Source organism: Acipenser ruthenus, chromosome 1 (assembly GCF_902713425.1).
Source record: "Acipenser ruthenus chromosome 1, fAciRut3.2 maternal haplotype, whole genome shotgun sequence".
NCBI lineage: Eukaryota > Metazoa > Chordata > Actinopteri > Acipenseriformes > Acipenseridae > Acipenser > Acipenser ruthenus.
In genome coordinates, this window is record NC_081189.1 from 25,135,876 (window position 1) to 25,157,028 (window position 21,153).

The window sequence follows — 21,153 nt, forward strand, 5'->3', positions numbered from 1 at the left end:
GATAGTGCAGCTATATCTGCAGTAAAGACCTCTAGTATATTTAGTTCTTATCTTTATAAGTGGTGTCATTATGATTTTTTACAGATCTAAAGACTAGACTGAAGAGACTTGTTCTTTGTATGTCTGATATATACTAAAACTAGATATTAATGTTCTATAGAAAAAACATGTGCATGCTCAAATACATGGTATCTCATCTGTAAATTAAGACGTGTACATAACTATAAAATGCCAGCCATATTAGGTTACGGTTAATGGTTAAGGGCACATTCTTGTCTAAAGCGTAGCAATGCAAATAAGAATTCAATAAACTATTTTACATCTTTTTTGATCACGCTATCATAAAGTGGGAAAGGAAATGTATTCTTAGAACTTGAAATCAAATCATGTATGTAAAGCTGCTGCTAATTCTGTCCACGTCACTCTGTATTTATTCTTATGTTGAATATAACAACATAAGCACGTTATACAAGTGCCATGTTTTGCATGCTACATTTTTTAAATGTCTTTATGTGCAGAATAATGTTTAAATGATTGTATTTTTGACATTGTTTCTTTGAAATTGTTCAAAATGATGACTGTTACACCTATTCACAAAACAAAGACCAAAGCAAATTGTTAATTGATCAATTGTTCTTGAAAAGGCATAGTTAATGTGTTTAATTAATTTTCTTTTTGCCCATGTTGCTTGTTGATCAACAGTCTTTGAATACAATCTAATCTGAGCCATTCACAGTTGCTTGGTTTGCATGCATGAATAAAAACAAGTCTCATCTTTTTGCTATATATGAGGATATATTTAAATGTGTCTGGCAGCATGATTATGGTTCAGCTGAGGACATAACATCAGAAAAACTGCAAGCCTTTGTTATTCTGGGCAGTGTGTTACAACATAAAGAAACAAAAGAGCAATTAACTATCAAATCACCAAACTGTTTCTGAAATGAACAAAAACTGAAAAGTAACTGATAAAACATGAATTATTTCAATCTAAGTTTTACAGGGTATATGTTTTTGCAACTTTGGCTTTTATAGCTGCAGTATTTATTTGTTTTTTATGTTGCATATTGTCACAGAGATATTTAAGGTCCTCAAGCCTGGTCGGATGTGGAAAATATACAAAATAGGAACAGGTGTCCAGACAGGCTCTTTGTCTAATTTTGTGATAGAAATACCACCTGACTGGTGTGGCAGTCTGGAGACATGGAAGTATCAGGTTAAGAGCATTACAATGGCTCATGGGGTACCGAAAATGATATATTTGTGTGAACAGATTGAAATGGATAAGTACAGGACTTTTCATAACTATCCTGCGTGAGAGCCAGATAGGTTTGGGCTAAGGGTAATATATTCTAGCAAGATGCGGGCCTCTCCAAGATAAATAGATTGTGGTTGTGACAGATGTCAGAAAAGAAAAGGCAGTTAAGAAGGAAGATTACACAGCCTGTTTTCCTAAATGGTACCATGCTTACACCAGAATTAGCCCAGGAGAGCCAATCCATGACCCAGACGTAAAAGAAGTAGTGAGGGCAACTTGTTTCAAATGCAAAAATCACGTAGAGTGGGCAGCCACTGAAAGCCCAGAATGTATATAGAATGTAGAATGTGGAGAATACAGAGGAAGTGAATTACAGGGGCTAACCGGAAAGGATTCAGCATACTTGCAACTCGAAATACTGGATGCCCAGGACAGTTCTGCTACCTGCCGTGGAGAAGAAGGGATCTGAAGCAAGAGGTTCACCCTGACTGAACCCCAGTCAGAGAAGACAGAAAAATGATGGGGTCCCACTTAACCGAGAAGGGCCTGCTTGCTTTCAAAATATTATTTATTTATTTATTTATTTCTTAGCAGACACCCTTATCCAGGGCAACTTACAATTGTTACAAGATATCACATTATACATTATTTCACATTATACAGATATCACATTATCTTACATACAATTAGCCATTTATACAGTTGGGTTTTTACTGGAGCAATCTAGGTAAAGTACCTTGCTCAAGGGTACAACAGCAGTGTCCCCCACTGGGGATTGAACCCACAACCCTCCGGTCAAGAGTCCAGAGCCCTAACCACTACTCCACACTGCTGCCCTAAAATAACAGTTTTGTATGAGCCTGACCACACACTGAACTTTTTTTATAACTAAACAGGGGCCTTTGTGCTTTCAACTAACAGTTTTTTCTGAGAATAACAACACATTGAACTTTTTGTGAACTACTAAAATAAATTGTGTTCAGAGATTATCATCTAACAAACTTTCCGTTAACTGAAAACCATGGTGTTGCTTGAAACTGCAGTATCACAAGCTGACTGCTGCAGTCTGGTGATGTCCTTCTGAAGAATTATCAGAGTGTATTTCTGCTAAATGACCGAAGTTCAGGATCCAGTCAAAATGTTTAAATAAGAAGTTAGCTTGCTAAAATGATTATTCGTGTTAAAATATTAAAGAAAACCTCATATAAAAGCAAGCTAATGCATTATATTAATTTTTTACCTAATGTAGTATATGCATTTTAACTTAAAAGCAATATATATCTATATATATATATATTTTAAATGAACTCGCACCACTCACGGTTCTTTGCCCCTTTAAAGCACAGACCCAACACAGGAATGGAGTTTTGACGTGCTGACGCGCTATTTTTAATTAACAAACAAATCAAAAGCACAAAATAAACACCTAGCTCTATACGAGCACTAACTAGACACACAGGAACCTAACTAACACAGGACAGCTAGGCCGTTTACCTGTAACACAAAAAAAAAACTTCAAAGAAACCACACAGGTTTACACTGCACACACACTTTTCTGTCGAATGCTCAGAAGCAGAGCACCTCTTCTGCCTCCTTCTACTCATGCAGAAATAAATACTGGAGTCAGACTCTCCTACATTGTTCTTAATCTCCGATCTCAACCTGAGCTTGTGATTTGATGAGCCCAGCCTTTGCAGTTGAATCCTGAATTAGAAACTCTGCATGAAAACTCTCTCACCCTTTGACATCACCTGCCCGCTCGGAATTAATTATTAATCAAAAAAAGAGGCTAAGCAAAATTCTCTGGCTGAAAAATATATGTCTTATATATGTATCTACTAAGCAATCACTATTAGCTAGATGGGTGGATAAGATCATTTTTGTATGCATGAATAACACAGTAGTGTTTTAAAAAAGCTTTTTATAGAATTGAGTTCTCAAAGATAGGACTATTGTTTTAAATGTACCATTTTTAAATCGAGGGCCTGGACTTTTGATGAACATAATCTCTCTGAAGGAGTGTGGCAATGTGCCCCGCCCCTGTGTGTATTCTTCTGTTCTGTATTGTATGTTGCGTGTGGTGTGTTAATGTTGGTGAATAGAGATGGCTGCACGGGATATAAATGGGTGTGTGCAGCACGAGTTATTCAAAATGTATAATTGTATTTGGGCACGGGATTGCACATCACTTCACGTGCATTTAAAGTATATAATATGTGAGCACGAGGTTGCACATAATTAATTCACGTGCTGGGATTCAAGTGAATAATTAATTAGTAATTGAATCCCAGCACAACAGTATATATAGATGCACGTTTTACTCACTCGAGGTTGTGTGTTCGAGAGTGGAGAGCGGGAGAGAAAGAGGAGAAATGTAAATAACAAAAACAACAAATGCTACTCGTGCGAGAGGGCTCGCACGATACTTGTTTGGTTCGTCCACATCGTTTGTTTGTCTGTCTGTCTGTCTGTCTATCTATTTACTTTGGCCAACGCGCCGTTTTTGTTTGTGCAGTCAGTGTTCTCTGTTTTGTTAAACCGTTTTATTTTACAATACACCGGCACAAGCAAGCATCTCATTTCATCTTTCATTTCATCTGTCCTGTGTGTTATTCATTTCCTGGATCTGACGGCACCACTCAGCCAGCCGTGTGACAAGGAGGTATATATATATATATATATATATATATATATATATATATAGATATAGATATAGATATAGATATATATATAGATATAAAATTCACTTAACCCACCAGGATAATTGTCAGTCCTCTACCCTTATGAGGCACAAATGTGACAATATCAAACAATTAAAATATGAAGCACCTTGCCGCAAGTCATCTGGAAAGATTGTATACGTGATATTACATGGACAAAAAACCCAAGCTACATTTATGACTAGGACACTAAATTGCAACGAACTTTGCTTACTTGTTTTTCTATAGCCAGAGAAGCTTGCCAGAGCTAAAGTACTCTGAGCAGTTTCCAGGTGCTTCGAAAGACATGCTTGGGGCTGTACAGCTGGATTTTAAGTTTGAAAAGGTGATTTTCTCACCATATCGCTTGCCATATCTTATTGTCTTGACAGTGGGGAGTGAATCAGGAGTTTCTAAGATTCATGTAAACCGATCCAATGATAGCCTATTCAAGCACGTTTTTCCCATCAGATTTAAAGAGCAAATATAAACCAGTATCATTTCACAAGAGAAAACTGCCATCTTTCACGTAATTATCCAAAGCCATGTGGTTATAATCAGATGTTCAGCTCAGTGTCAGTATGCAGTAAGTGAGACAGACCTAATCAATAGCAGTATATTCTGATTTACATTATCCATTCATTGTGAATGATGTACTGCTTACTTATAGTGTTTTTTTCTGATGTCTGTGCTGGGAATAAAGGGGAAATACACTTTGATTACCTACTTGTATTGAGCTCACACAGGGTATTGTTTATGTACTGTGAGTAGGGCTATAACGAAAGGTACATTTTGACCTTCAAAGATTCTGAACACATTACCGAATGAAAGTTTGAACCTTCAATAGTACTAATTTGAATAATTTACTGGTGACCATTGCCACAGCTATTATTATTATTATTATTATTATTATTATTATTATTATTATTATTATTATTATTATTATTATTTATTTCTTAACAGATGCCCTTACCCAGGGTGATTTACAGTTGTAAACAAAAAATACATTTCAAGAATCACAGTACAAGTATTAATACAATTAAGAGCAAGATAAAATACAATGACTTCAATTCTAGTAAGTAAATTAATAGTTGATATTTCATTGAAAATCTTATTACCTTACAGGTAATCCATATACATGTAATAAAACGTTCACATGTAGTTCGAAAATATGTCATATAGAACAGTAATCATGTTTTTCTAATTTAAATAAAAATAAAAATACACACTGTTTATGTACATGTAATTGATGCTACTTGCCATACTCATACATATACAGTAGTGTCGGACAATAATGCAATCTCAGCTGTTGAACACAGATCGTATGTTACTGTAACCCCCGGCTGGGATCTTCATATACAGCTCTTGCTAATTTATTTAACCCAAAAAGTAGCGGCACAACCTTTATAAAATAATGATTAATTAATACTTACACTTTATTATCCTGATGTATCTTTATAACATTTATTCCCCTGGTCATACCCAAGTCTGTTGAAATGAAATGCTTATTTAATTTTCTCCAAAATGAAACATAACTCAATGAAATACTTCAGACTGGGTGAACATCTTTTTACAAACTAGATCAACTTCTACCTTCTAACTTATACTGTCTTCTACCTTTCCAAAACCTGTTTCTTGGACACTGTAGGGGTGACCTTTCAACTGTGTTTTTTTTTTTAAGGTGCAATGCTGTAGCCTACTCAGAAACAACCATTCACAATGTGAATATCTCAATATTATTATTGAGGGGAAAAAATGTTTTTTTTTAACATTTATTTGCCACATTGATGTGCATTTTTCATAAAGACACTGGTTAAAGAAGAACATTGACGCCGGACGCCCACAGAGAAATAGGGACATGATATATTTTAGACACCACCTGTTTTATATGACTGGTGTGAAAGACTCCAGAACCCAGTTATTCAAAAAGATTCATGTTAAACTCGCTTTGATGGGAAGTGCTTGCTGTAAAAGGACATGTACGCCTCACACAGACAGTTCAGTGCTGCTTACTCCATCAGTGCAGAGCTAATGTTACCCACAAACGTAGGCCTATCATATTGGGTCACGGATGATAATATGGTTCTCAATAATCATTTTTCAACGCAATAAAATAATCGGAGGGACGACTGTGCTCAGATTTCGAAATTAAAATGTGCGTTAAAAGTTAGTGTATATTTTATGTTTTATACTTATTCTACCACACCACTTTTCTTACAATGTCTTGTACACTAGGTATACAGTACATATTTTATTGAAGCGATACAGCCGCTACCCCCACAGTGCTTTAACATAATACCCTCCTCCAATGCACTGCAGTGGCGCCATAAAGAGGTGGTACATATAACGATCAGGTAGTGGATTTGAATTTTGTTTAAGTAATATTCATTATACAAATCAAAAGATAAAATTGTGCATGTCTGTGATATTTAATGTGTGATTTATACTATTCACACATTGCCAAATGGTATCTTTTAGCAGAGAAAAAAAAGAAAAGAAACATCTGACAGTGTGTGAATGCTGCCTGATCAACCTTCGAAGGTTTAGAACTACCTTCGAATTCCTGGCAAGCGAACAGACCTTCAAACCTCTGAACACAGCCCTATATGTGAGCATATGAACTTCTTCACTGTAACTCACGAACAGGGAAACCACACAGACCAAGAAAATGGGAAGGGTTGAATAATGATACTGGAACACAGTATTCTGTTCCTCACAGGAACAGATAATAAAAAATGGTGCCTCTGTCTCTTAATTCAAGAGACCCTTAATGAGCAGGTTTTTCCTTTATACTTAAGATTTCAGAGAAAAGGTACACAATGGGGGAGTTTCCATGTGTGTTCTCAAGACATTGTGCTAATACATTTCGGGTTTCCATGGTCTCAGTTTATTTCACTCGAGAAGACCCTCTTTTCACCCGATGTCATGCAAATGAAGGGGAAAGGAGGAGGTTGATATGCAAATTAGCTGTCTGTTTTCGCAGACAGCTTGGGAAAATGCCGTTTCCATGCACAGAGAACAGGTACAGGAGAGAATCTCACCTGGAAATCCATGGTTGTCAGGTGACATCTTGTTTGAGTGAAACTTTAAAGCACAGTGTTAAGCTCATGTACTAAAGCCGTGATTTGTAAATGCCTCGTGCCTGGTTGTTTACAATATCTTTTACTGCTCTTGCCCAAATTGTTTTTCAAATATTCATTGGTGGGGTGGCATATCGTTAGTAGTGAAAAATATTTCAACTGATTTATCACACGACTTATTAATTAAAGAAAAAAGAAAATAATTAACCCGAGGTATATAATGAAACTGTCCAACTCAGCTATTGCAGATCACCATGGCTGAAAACCAGCAGAGACGTAGGATTATAGAGATCTATGCCAGACACCTTCCACGTATACTCCCAAGGCTGTCTGGATTGGGAGCAGTGGTGCAGGTTTCCATGTGAAAATGGGTGTGTATTTCCTGTGTTTTACGTGATGCGTAAATGAGATTTACCCTATCCCTCTCTGTGGCCGCTATTTTCGGCCACAAACCTGATCCTCTCAAGCTGTTCTGCCAAACGTGCACATGCATCACCACTTCACGTTTAAATAACCCCCACTGTAGCTAAATTGTTAGGAACCAAATGAAGGAGCAAAAAAAAAAAAATGAAACATTTAAGGGCCTCAGTCACGTTCAAGTAGATTTTATAATGAATTACAAACTTACAGTCAATAAAATGTATATCAATATTGATAGCAAAACAAACTACCACATTGAAATCAGAAGATGTAAGAATGCAGCTGAGGACTACTGTATAAGGCAGTGTTGCTTTAAGATTACAAGGGTTAATGTGAATTATTTCAAAACATTGCATTATCTTGCCTGCCTCCTTCGAACAGGAATAGATTTACTGCATTATTGATGCTGGAAATGACCTGCTCCTTGGGGTGAAACTACAAATCAGTCTCCACATCTTAAATAGTCTTATACAGCATCATTTGGCCATGATTTTACCAGGCAGACACAGCCAATTGAATTTAATTATTTTTTGCCAAGACAGCACATAGAGTAAATATGCATTTCATTTCATGTTTTTGTCTCCGTTTTTTAATGTTTGCGATCATTCTGAGAGGCTCTTGTCTAATGCATCAATATGGAGTCTTAGTAATTCTTGTGGGGCAATATGCCACTTTTACTGAAATGATCTTACACACCAGAAGCGACACTGATCAAGAAATCTCAAATGTTACTATGTTATGTTTTATAAACCGCATTGTATGTATATGCATTAACATATTTACTCTGTATTAAAATGGATGTATACACTTTGTAACTGTTCATTGTAATTTTCAAGCACAAAGGTATAGAAACAAAGATATATAGAAAAATGAAGCAAACATTTTGTTTTATACAGGTTTCCATGTACCAGAAATGTTGTACAGAAATTGAAAATATTTAATGTTCATATACACAAGAATTATCAATGGCACAAACCACTGCCACGTCCCTTCGCAAATAAATATTAATAAACATGCAAATCACACACCACAAGTATATCCAGTTGCTTGGCAATGCACTCCATGATATTCATCATATTCATATTTTTGTAATTCATCAATTATACATTTAAACATTTAATGACAACTATAGTAAAAAGGCCTTCAAAATATAGCTCAGAGTAATGCAAATGTAAGTGAATTTTAAAAAGCCTAATAAAACAGAATTTTGAGGCTCTTATATATATATATTACAGGATAAACAAGTGGTTCTATCTGGAGGTTTCAGCTCAAGTCCCCTTTACAATTTCCTCTCTACTGAATGATACCACAGTTGCAATAAAAGGCAGAATAATCTGATTTACAAATATATTTTTTTCTGTTTATTTAATATAGCATTCATACCACAACAGTTTGGGAGTGACAAACTGCTGGTTAAGGACAGAATACCAAACAGTAATTCTTAAAATGCACAGAATCAAAAGACAGTATTTGGGAATCTCGTCAGAAACACACAAAATGTGTACAGGTGGATGATCATTTTGGAACTATAAGACTGTAACCTTTGAGCTGCTAAACAAACATTGTTTTATGCACAGTGGTCTAGAGATAATATATAAAACGGTTACAAAAATCAATTCCAGAGCATTATTTTCTTTTCTTTTCATTTTAATTTTTGCATTTCTGAGTTGTCCTGCCAGGGCCTGATTATGTTTGAAGGGGGCCCGGGGCTGTTATAGTTTTTGGGCCCCTCTTTGGATATTCAGTTCCTTCCCTTTACTGTTTTACCACTGCCCATGCCATGTCAATCACTCTATTGATCGGAGTAGCATGGCTGTAGGAGCAGGGACTGCCTGATCACATGACTTGACCCTTTGTTTGTTTTAACTTTGATTCAGCTTTACAATTGGTAAATGACATTTAAAAACCAGAACTGGAATAACCAAGGTAAAGGCAGTCGCTGCTCCTACAGCCACGTTATTCCGATCCATCCAGTCACACACTACTTATTTATTTTATATATTGCATTCTAAATGATATCTTTTTCAGGGGACCCATCAACATCCGAGGCCCCGGGCTGCAGCCCCTAAAGCTAAACCAATGTAATTGTATCTCACATTAAATACTGTAATGTAGAGAAGAAAGCAGTCAGTCTGCATATCATATTGTATGTTGAAAGCATATTTACTGATCAACTTACCATTCACAGCAATTTGAAACTGCACTAAAATGGTATAGGATGTGCATTTTCTTTTCTTTTTTTTTTTTTTTTTAAATATCAGTATAATTATTATATTATCAAAAGTATATATGACCTATAATAGACGTATAGATGGAAGTTAATTACTTATTAATTTGCAGGATAGATTATTAAAGGTTTAATAATCATGGGACAGAGCATTTATAGAATGCAATACATGAAAAATCTATTTTGAAGTTATTTAAACAAAGTTGTTGTTAAAAAAATTTAATGTAAAGGACGTATTTACTAATGCTAATGGCTATTCATTCATAGGATACATTTTAACTTACTTATTTCATAGCAGATGCCCTTACCAATATCAGCTGAGCTCTTATGGGAAATATTATCAAACTGGTGACAGATTCAGGAGTGCATTTGGTTTGTTTAATATGGTGGACAGTGAAAAAGATCAGTCTGGATTCTGAAGCGCTGAAATCAGTTTCCAAAGTAGCCAAACAGGGCTTAACCCTTCCACTCTTGGTGCTAGAAATTGTTCATATATGAACGATGATGTAATGGTGACGTTATACTCCCATTTTAAGCTGTTTTAAACAACCATTGGTTGTTTAAGAAATGACTGACATCTCCAAAGCCTCCAACAACCAATCAGGGATGGTTTTATATACTTTCAAAAAAAAGTAATGTTAGATAGACAGGAAGCTAGACGAGTGATGTTTTTTTTTTCTGTTGGGAGAGTTGGCGATCACAAGTACAAGCTTACCAGAAATCATACTAAATCGTCCAAAATGTTTATAAACCAAAAATAAATTAACAAAATATTAACTGTAGTGAAATACTCATAGGATAAACATCACAGATGCTATCCAATCAAAATGCACTTCACTAAAGCCAGGCCAATAGAGAGACCTTTTATTATGAGGTGCAGCATTTCACTATTTTGGGTTTGGGTTTCCATATATATACCATACTTTTAAAGCGCAGCATTACCGGAGATCATACTAAATATTTTTAGTACAGATTTTTTTTTTCAGAAGATGTTGATCAGTTGACAGATCTATCTGATGGCGAACTTCTTCACATTACACACCCGTCAAACAATTTGGAGTAAAATCAAAACCAGACACAGTATATAAATATATATATATTTAATTTAGAGTGACCACTAATACATTTTATTTATTTTACTCCCAGTTTGAAATGTCCAATTATGTTTTTTCTCCTCACCGTAGCAGGTCCTCACACAGCACAAGCCTGAAGCCAGAATCGCTTTTACGATGAGCAATCCAGAGCAGAGATGGGCGGGCTACTGATCTCGGAGAACAGAGACCGGCCCTGATTTTAACCACTCTGAATATGCTCGGTGTCTGGCCAGTAGGGTTTGCTGTTGTGCGATGAGGAGAAATGGTCCCTGCTGGTTTCCTATCCCCCCACCTCTGGAAACGTGTGCTAAATTTAAGAACACAAAGTTTTTTTTTTTTTTGTTTTTTTTTCTGGTAGTTTTTTTTTAATGGCATGTATTAAATGTGTATCCAGTTCATTTCCTTTTTTTTTTTTTTTTTTTAGTCAGTACTCACCAGATGGTAAAAGTGCATCAAGGACATTTACATTAAACAGGATATTTAGAGTATTTACGTATTTTTTTTACTTAAGCAGAAGGTTTAAAGTCAAAAAGGACTTTCCTCTAGTAAGGACTTTAGTGTTCAATTTGTACTTAAAGCACCACTTAATGACCAGCTGGGGCTTGACTGATAAGTTTAATGCCTATTGGTATGTATTTAAAATCAGTGTCCAAAATGGGTAAAACATGTGCTTCATGGTCTTTGTTTGCTGCCAGCATTTAGCTGTTTCTGTAAGGATGAATATATTCTTTGATGCAATCAGCGGAGGATTAAGTACAAAAACTATTTTATCCCTTCCATGAACGATTTAGATAAACAGTATAATAAAAAGGCTGCTTCACTGCTGACCAGCTATGGTCATTAATGCTATGATGGAAATTAATACCCCAGAGACAATGATTGATGATAGCCACTAATCATTGCAGGACAGGTTGTTTTACTGTGCAACCAACCTAAAACAACTTTATATATTTATCTGAGATAGGGATGGAGAGATTTAGCTGTAATTCTCATGAGCTACTTCTCTACTAAAAACCTAGACATAAAAACAAACAAGAAATAAAACCCTATTCACACTAATAGGCTCTACAGTAAATAGATTTTGAACAGTAATTTTAATAGCCAGAGTCTTATTAAAGACTTTTCCCTGCATTCATTTTCTCCAGAGGAGTTTTACATTTTTTTGTGACAATAATGCAAACGTTCACCACTGATGGTTGTATAAAACTAGAAATGTGAGCTTGTATGAACAAAAACATAGCATCCCCGTGCCAGAAATTCACTTAGGGGTAGGTGTACCAAGATGGGCCGGACGCAGCACAAACATAACGCAATTTGCATTTTTTGTTGCGACACTGAAAGTGAAAATGTTGTCGTATGCACTACCGTAAAAATAATTTTATCGGTCACACTGGTGTAAAAGTCGCGCCCCACTTTTTGAGACTTCAATTTTAAGAAGACACCTTTTTGTGTTTAAAATATTTTTTTTACAATTTATTTTATTCCTACATGCTCAACACCAATAAATAAAGAAAGATACACAGGTTTAGTTTCGAAATAACCCTTGTTTGCAACATTCTATACCATTACAATTTTACAGTGTTGATTTCATTTTTAGTTAAACTGCTAGAAACTATTTGTTTTTCAAAATTTAAAAAGTAATAATTAACAGAGCATGAATTCAAGTTATACATCGCACATCAAATTTGTATTAAACTACCGGTATTTTATTTTGGCTTATCAGGTTCAAAAACATATCTTCTTTACTTTACTGAACATTTCTTCCCAAAACCATACTTAGACAAAACTTCCCGCTACATTGGCTTTTACAGATGTGTTGTATTAATTCACATTTAAAAGAAAAGTATTAAACAGTGCTGCTTCATCAATTAAAATGCAAAAAAAAAAAACAATAAACTAAACAGTGCACCATCTAATAACCAGTAAACAAAACATTTTAGTGTTGCTTACGGTGCAGTACAATTGCGTTCATGTTTTATCAGCATTGCGATTAACATGTATTTTGGCAAATTCAACAAAGCGCAATTTCATTTTTTTTCTTACTGTCCTACCTTATTCAGTCTCAAAGTCCCCTGCATTATTATAGCATTGTAGTTACAACAAACATAATCCCAAAGGCGGGTTCAGTTTGAATGTTGACAAATCAATGGCTTGGGAGGGTTGGAATAAGGAAATTCATAGAGACTGACTGTGGCAATGTGCCCCGCCCCTGTGTGCATTTCTGTGTTGTATGTTGCGTGTGGTGTGTTAATGTTGGTGTATAGAGATGGCTGCACGGGATATAAATGGGTGTGTGTAGCACGAGTTATTTAAAATGTATAATTGTATTTAGGCACAGGGATTGCACTTCACGTGTATTTAATAATATGTGAGCATGGGGTTGCATAGAATTAGTTCACGTGCTGGGATTCAAGTGAATAATTAATTGGTAATTGAATCCCAGCACAATTGTATATATAGATGCACATTTCATTCACTCAGGGTTGTGTGTTCAGGGCGAAGGAACGGGAGAGAGTGAGGAAAGAAAAATCAATAATAATAATAATAAGCAATTGCTTCGTGGTGCTGGAGGACCAGCACGGTACGTGTTTGTTTAGTGTTCGTCCCTGTTTGTTAGTGTCTGTTCGTTGTGTTTGTCTATTTATTTTGGCCACAAGTGCCGTATTTTGTTTTTGTTCAGCATTTTATTTTCTGTGTATCATTAAACGCACTGAGCGTCGCAGCATCTCAGTTTCACTCACCAGAGTACTGCCTGTCTGCGTGTGTGGTTCTTTCTGGCCTGACGTCACCCCTACAGCCAGCATGTTCACACTGACTAACACAGCTATTGTGATAACACTAAGTCAAACCGTATAGCTGTGACGTTTTCAAGAGGAGGTCAGTCAAGAGTCTGGAAGCTTGTGTTTAATATTCAAAATGACTATAAGAAATTAAACTTTTAATTTGAACAGTGGTTTTGTGTTTCTACCTAGCAACATGACCTGAATGCCGTAGATCCTAAACAAATAAATCAGGTTTTTGACAATTAAGTTTGTGTGAGACATACCCGTGGCTTTAGTAATCCCATTGTGGCACTGGTACAGTAGTATTACACAGTAGTGTGTGTAATATTAATATTACACACACACCGGCGCATATGTCTCACCAGTGTATTAGTCGCTCCCCGATTTTAAGGGCCCTGCAAAAATGCTTTGAAAATCGGCTTATTCACTGTTTTTACGATAAGAGAAAATACGTTAATGAAGACAGCAGCAATGTAGTAATTTCAATATTTGTTGCGTCTTCTTAGTGAGATATCTAGCATTATACATTGCGAGAGTCGTGCAACATTGTTCAAATAATTAGCAGGAGCTGAGTTGTGGTTTGCTGCAACGTCATCTGTACAATGCATTCTGTTCCGTCTTCATTTTACCTCTTCTAATACTGTTTTATATATATATATATATATATAAACCTACCCCTTAATCTCTATGCTACATTATCTGATATGCTGTATTGATACATTGGCTTAATTGTGAGTGACAGAATTACTAGTAACTAACGGCTATTTTGCAGTGTAGTCAACTTGAAATCTAGTCTTACAGTGCAGCAGCGGTGCCAAATTGAAAAGTGTGAACCACTTCTACTAGAAATGTAGCTACTGACTAAATATTTACCAAGACTACAATACACTCAAAAACACTCCAACACATATCCATATAAACTTTAATTACATTTGGAGAGTGGTTATCCAGAGGTCGGGCACACTAATTATGCTGTATACCCCTGTCAAGAAGAATATACCTAGTTAGATAATTAGCATGGCTTCAAATACTGCAAACATTTTCTACAGTTTGAAGGAAATCAACTACCCCTTTTTCAGAAATTAAATTTACATCATTTTATATAAATATAAAAGGAAATATATGGCTACCAACTTTTAAATCAAATTAAATCAGATGTTGTATTATGTTTTTATCTACCCCGAAATCAATCAGCACACTTTTACATTTGAGGCAATAACATACTTCAGTTTGGAGGTAATCCATTCAGTTTTTTATAGAGATACAGTGTTATAACAAGCACAGCCAGCAAGTCAGCCATTTTGAATTGGATGTCAAGGACAAAGTCAACCAACGAATTCCCCAAGGATGTACAGTGTACCTGTATTTTTTTAAGTTTGTGATACAGAAAGTCCTACATTACTATAGTAGTAGGGATCAGTAAACAGTCAATTAGCCTGTGTGTCATTACTGAATGCTTGTATTTGTTTTTATGTTTGGGTTACTAAAAAAATGTTTTGCATTATTGTACATAAACCAAACCAAAATGCATAACCAATTATACTATTTATTTCAAAAGTTTCATACTTCCAATAAACTGCTCCAATGCTAAAACATATTGGATGGACAGTAGCAATTTACAAGGAATGTTACTAAGATGGAGTATATGATTAAAAATTACAATAAACAAATAACATGTTTCTTTTTTTTCTAATGGTGATTTATTTAAGTTTCAGCTTTGTAAGCTGTGTCTGCTCTGTGCCTAACAAGTGTGACAGCCATTCACTGTGCTGTGGTTCCTAAGCAATCATGGAATCTATACAGGCACTGTATATCATTCAGATATACTTAAAATCTAAATATTGGCATCCCATCCTCTATAACATGAGGATTGTACTTGTTTTTCAGCAATTTGCGGTCCATATTTACACTCACCTGTGGACCTTTTTTTTTTTTTTTTTTTTTTTTTTGTTTGTTATCCAAATCCCAAACTTATCAAATTGTAATTCTTAAATCAACTGTGAAGCAGCTGCTTGTATACAAAAAAAACAAACGACTAATACACAAGTAAAATAATTGTGCACTTACCATGTTTTTATCTTCTCACCATTTTTTTGTTTTAAGATCACTGGGAGTAAGTGTTTGCCTTTTATTCCTGGAGTAGAAAGTGCTCATTACATTTTTTTTAAATAGTAATCATTTTTCTAGTGGTATACATCAAACGGTTGTGGTTGTTGATTTTCTCAGGATTGTTTTTTGGGGTTTAGGGGCAGTCGGTGGAGGCACAGGGGGAAAGCTATGACTGGTACTGATACATGCCCCACCATTTTCTAAAGGGGATAAAGGAGGGGGCTGTAGGGGACAGTGATGAGGTGATTTTAATTTTGTGTGAATGGGTCCAGGGTGTAAGTGCACATCCCGGTTTTTGATATCATATCGCACATCGCAGTCTGGACAGTAACCGTGATATTGTACTTTTTCACTAAATCTGACCCGCTCTCTAGTCGCCTGCGGGCATCTGTCTTTGTCAGGTCTATGCAGAGGCGGTGATGTGGGCACTTTGTCTAGAATATTTTTGGAAATACAACAGACATCCCCATTCGGCACCTTTGTTTGTGTCCCTGGTAAAACTCCATTCCGAAGAAGGGTCCCGTTAAGTTTCAAAGGTATCCCCACGGGCAGAGTCTTACTGGAGTCACATCTGACAGGAGTCAACCGCGGTGGTGGAGGAGGTGGTTTTGGTTTCTTTAGCACTGTAAGGACAGCTGGAGGTGGCTTTATAATTTGTCCTTTTGAGTGCAATTTGACCTTTTCCAAGCTGGAGGCAGTGGTGGTGGTAGTGGTGCTGCTGGAGCTGCTGTTGAGCGTATCTGTCTTGGAGCTGTCAGTCATTTCTTCCTCCAGCTTCAGGTCACAGGTAAGTGAATCTATCTGGTCAACAACCTGAACAGAAAAGAGAAATGTCATCAGTGTCTGACAGGCAATGAGGAAGCTAGTACAGTACTCCACAGTGCTAAACAGCTGGAAAGCCATTACTCTGCCTGCAGGCATAGCTTAAGACCTTACTGCTACAGCTCTAAGTTCTAAGTTGGTACTTATTCAGGTTTCATTGTGATTCTCAGATGGAGGAATAAGTGATGAGGATCTAATGTCTCAGAGAAGTTTTATTGAAACCAGTGCTAAAAGCGATCATTTGGAACAAATACTGTCAAAAATAAATCCCACATAACATTTTTCTGTTTCCATAAAATAAGTGATCTGGTCCCATTCCTCCCCTGCATGTCCTGTAAAAGCTTTTCCATTTAGAACTGCAAAGTGCACTTTGGCATCATCATTATTATAGCTTGAAGATCTAAACTGCCCTGGGTGGCCATTTCTCCTGTGCTCCAGATATACAACACAAAATGCATTACATAAAAAACAGGCACCATTGGATTCATCTGTGATTTTAGTACAGCAAATTCCAACCAGTGACTATTCAGTCCCTTTATTACCTGTATTTCTCTGTGAAACATATAGCATTAGGAAATGGGTAAAATATGCCGAGAACCTACCAGTTTTTGAGTCCCTGGTGACCCAAATTATGTTTTTGTCATATTTTTTATCTTTCCACATTTTCTAGTACTTCATATATAACTAATGGGAGTTCTTCCCCATAACTTCAAAAACGTTCAATCAAAAAGGTAAATAAAAATGTCAAATAGATAAATGTTTCTGCTTGTGCCTTAGCAGTGTACAACTTGACTACTTTCTTAAATGTTTTACCTTAAAAATAACGACAGTCCATATGCTTTCAGTAAAAGGAAGCCATTATATCTTACGCATACACATACAGGTAGTGGACAAAAACATGGAAACACCAGTGTAAAGTCACTTAATAGGGCATTGGGCCACTATGGTATCCCGCTATGTGGAGTTATCGGTGGACCGTTTTTGATGAAACTGGCTGCTCGCGCCCCAGGTTGAAATTTGCAGTCAATTGATCTGCAGTTGCTCGCCTGTTTTGCCTTGCACTTCGAATTAATGCACAGATATCACAATCCTGGAGTATGCGCTTCCGCCCAGTGTTGCCCTTTGCTGATGATGTCTTTCCCTCGGCGATCCATGCCGACATCACCTTAGACACCGTTGCTCGTGAAACATCAGCAAATTGAGCTGTCTTGGTCACTGGAGCTCCTGCCAAAAGCGCCCCAACAATCACCCCTCTTTCAAAGTCACTGAGGTCTCCTCTTGCAGCCATAATTATAGGCAAACAGGCATGTAGAGCATTTGTATACATGACCCTAAGCATGCTGGGATGTTATCTGATTAATTAACGCATGAGCCACAACTGTGTGGAAGCCCTTGCTTTCAATACACTTGGTGTCCCTCATTTACCCAGGTGTTTCCATTCTTTTGTCCACTACTTGTATATGTATTGCCGTATGTGATTTATTGGTTGCTAATTAAAGTAGTTTACGCAGCCTTACTTAAAGATCACTAAAACATTTATTTTGTATTTATTTTTCTAAGTAGCTTTTCTCCTGAAACTATGCATAAGTATGCAATGCTTATATTGCTTAATACTGTACGTCTGCAAACATAGCTAAACAGATTTGGCAGAATCTGATTGATTCAAAGCTGCCATGGACTTGTCCTGGATGATATGATTTTTAAATGCTGAACACGTGTAAAAACAAATACATCTGGAATTACTGGCATGCTCCTTAATGTACATTTCGAAGACATCATGTTCCTTTATGTAAGAAGACTTCAAGCATTTTAAAACATTCAGTTTGTAGAACAAATAAATACAGTCTTCACAATTACAGGCCAGCAGGGAATCTATAAATGCCTACAGATGAAATACTGTACTAAACATTACTTAGAAGGTCTGTGCCATTCTTAATGATCTGTCAACAGTCACAGTGACCTTCTCCTTGAAGAATACACTTGCACTTGTAGGAGGAGTTGAAAAAAAACAGTTTGTCAAGGCCTTTTTTCTCTGCATCAAGAAATCTACTGAATTGAAAGTGCTGATTAAATTAAAATAGGGCATGACAGTGGATTAAACAATTGAAGTGCTCCCCTCACCCCTTCTCCACAAGACCACCTGAGATATTTTGATGTTATTTTGGTATAAAGGCTGCATCTATTTATCAGGTCAAGTCTCATCCTGTTTTCATACATACAAAATCCATTTATTCACTATTTTTTTTTTTAAATCTGGTATTCACTTCTGAACTAGTTAAAGCACCGCTGTGCTGCCTTCTCAAAAGGGAGAAAGTCTAGAACACGTGTGAATAGGTCAATTAATATTACATGTAGTTTAAACTATTTAACTTAAAGTTCTAACTGGTTAATAATTGCCTTTGTACATTATTGCTTATGTTTTACCATGCACTGATAATCTGATAGTTCAGGAAATTCTTTTACTATTGATGAATGACCTTGAAAGGGGGGAGGAGTATAAAAATGCTCAAGGCACCCGAGGCACATGCCTTGGTTAAAATCATACTAATCATTTTTATTTTGGCTCTTTTACACGTTGCTTTGTCGCAAAATAAAACGTATTTCATCCCTCATTATATACATACATTAAAAGTCCCGCTGATATCTATAGCCTCTGTGCTCTTCAGAATATTGTACTGTCATTGCAGGGTACAGCATCAAAATGGGGGGTGCATGGGCAAGTGCCTCTGTGTTTTTCCATGGCTGCCCACGGCCCTGACACTCTATGGCAATGTGTGCATTAGTTAAAAGTGTTTGCATTTGCTCATGACTATCACTCACGAATAACTCTTAATTAAACTGAAATGTGTATTTTGTCCTTGGATGAACTATTTGGTTTCATATTACCCCAGGCATACACAGAGCATGCAGCTGTGCTTGAGTTGTTATTTTAATGAGTTATATTATCTCATGTGTGTATTTGTACCTTTCTGTAAATGCTCATCAATAATATTAATCAGTATGCAGGAAAGAACAGTGAAGACGAGGGCAAGGATTGCCTGAACACACATTAAATGCAATCAAATGCAAACAGAAGTTATGTGGCTAGTCTGAATAACTAGTGAATTCCTGGTCAAATGAAAAAGAAAGTATCTTGAATCATTTTTAAAATGACAGAGTAAATGTTATCTTGTGTAAACATCCTCATTTCCACATAGCTGAAGAGAGAATTTTCTATTTAGGGATTCAAGATATTTAGAAGGCAAGAGGATGGAGCAGGTTAAAAGGGCAACAAATGCCCCCGACCTATCAGTTCAACATGTATGTCCCAATACATGTTTCAGGGTAGTATATAAATAGTAAATAAGGGTGATAAGTGTGTACTTTACAGCTAGAAGTACACTCTTAACTTGCAGTATCATAACAAACAAAATGTCCATGACATTTAACATGTAAAACTGCGTGCACAAAATGTAGGTTTGACCTAAAGACAGACAGACAGACAGTCAACTTTTATCCCCAGATACTGACACTGTCAATAACTTGTGATAATTGGCGTACAGCTCTCTCCAGATAGAAACAGTTACCAAGAATAAATAAGACATTTAACCAGGCCTATAGTACTCAACACATATAACTTCCATGAATTATTTTTTTTTTTAAATAATAATAATATTGTTGCATCACACACTTTTACTGTTCATCCCACACGTAAAGTAAATATGAATTAAATATACTGCATGCATATTTTATTATGCAGTATTTCAGATGTAGTCAGAATGCGTGTTTATGTTTCTGCTGTATTATTTGGTTTATCTGTAGTACAATAATATGATTTTTCAGTAAACTAGTTTATTATACTTGGACATCATTCCATTCAGTATTTGTGGAACACACACCTCTGCCACTTCCACAGAATGTTTTCAAAAGAGCATTATTACTTGGTATCATTTATCCCACAGGTTTTGCTCAAAGCTTTTGTCCTTGGATCAGAACCAGACAGAACACTTTGATTCCCATTTTAAAAGGGGTAGCATAGCAGTCGCATGATTCATTCGACCCAAGAGAAAAAGGAATAACTGTAAGCTCAGAACTGAAACACCACAGTTGTTTAGTTTAATAAAGACAGAATTCTCTGTTACGAGAACTCCCTGGCTATCTTTTACTGCTTTGTCTTGAAATCACCGGCCTCAGTCGGAAAGAAAATTAGCAGTACATTTTAATCACGTCTAACTAAAAACTCTTTGAGTTTTATAGACCACATTAAGATTTTTGGCTTTGGCTGACAACACTCTTCCCAAATCGCTTAGTCTGTAATATTGTGTACTCCTACACATCACCTCAGCGAAGTCTTTGGGGTCAATAGTGGAAGCAGACGGTTGGTTAATGGAAGTAAAGAAGGCATTGAAGACTTGAGATGTCACTTGACTCACATGCTTTGCAGTCAGTGACATGCTTTTTCATTTATTTTTTTATTTATTATTTATAATTTCCCCCCTATTCTCTCCCAATTTGGAATGCCCAATTGCTTTTCTCCTCACCACAACAATTCCCCACATTGCTCAGATGACCCGAAAATTTAGTGGGCGTCCACTGATCACACGACCAAGCTAGCTTCCTTTTTCACCCAGGAACTCGAGAGCGGATATCAGCGAGCTACCGACCTCTGGAGGACAAATGCC

General features: G+C 36.3%; 1 protein-coding gene across 3 annotated transcripts in view; it reads right to left on the bottom strand.

The window, feature by feature from the left end:
* LOC117426607 (protein Largen-like) overlaps nucleotides 1-21,153 on the bottom strand; it is a 94,308-nt gene that overhangs the window by 17,437 nt on the left and 55,718 nt on the right. For all 3 annotated transcript variants that reach the window (XM_034924714.2, XM_059022544.1, XM_034924717.2), the window contains one exon: nucleotides 15,629-16,483. In XM_034924714.2, coding sequence (XP_034780605.2) covers nucleotides 15,758-16,483 — 726 coding nt within the window. In that variant the 3' untranslated portion in view covers nucleotides 15,629-15,757. The remainder of the gene's footprint in view (nucleotides 1-15,628; nucleotides 16,484-21,153) is intronic.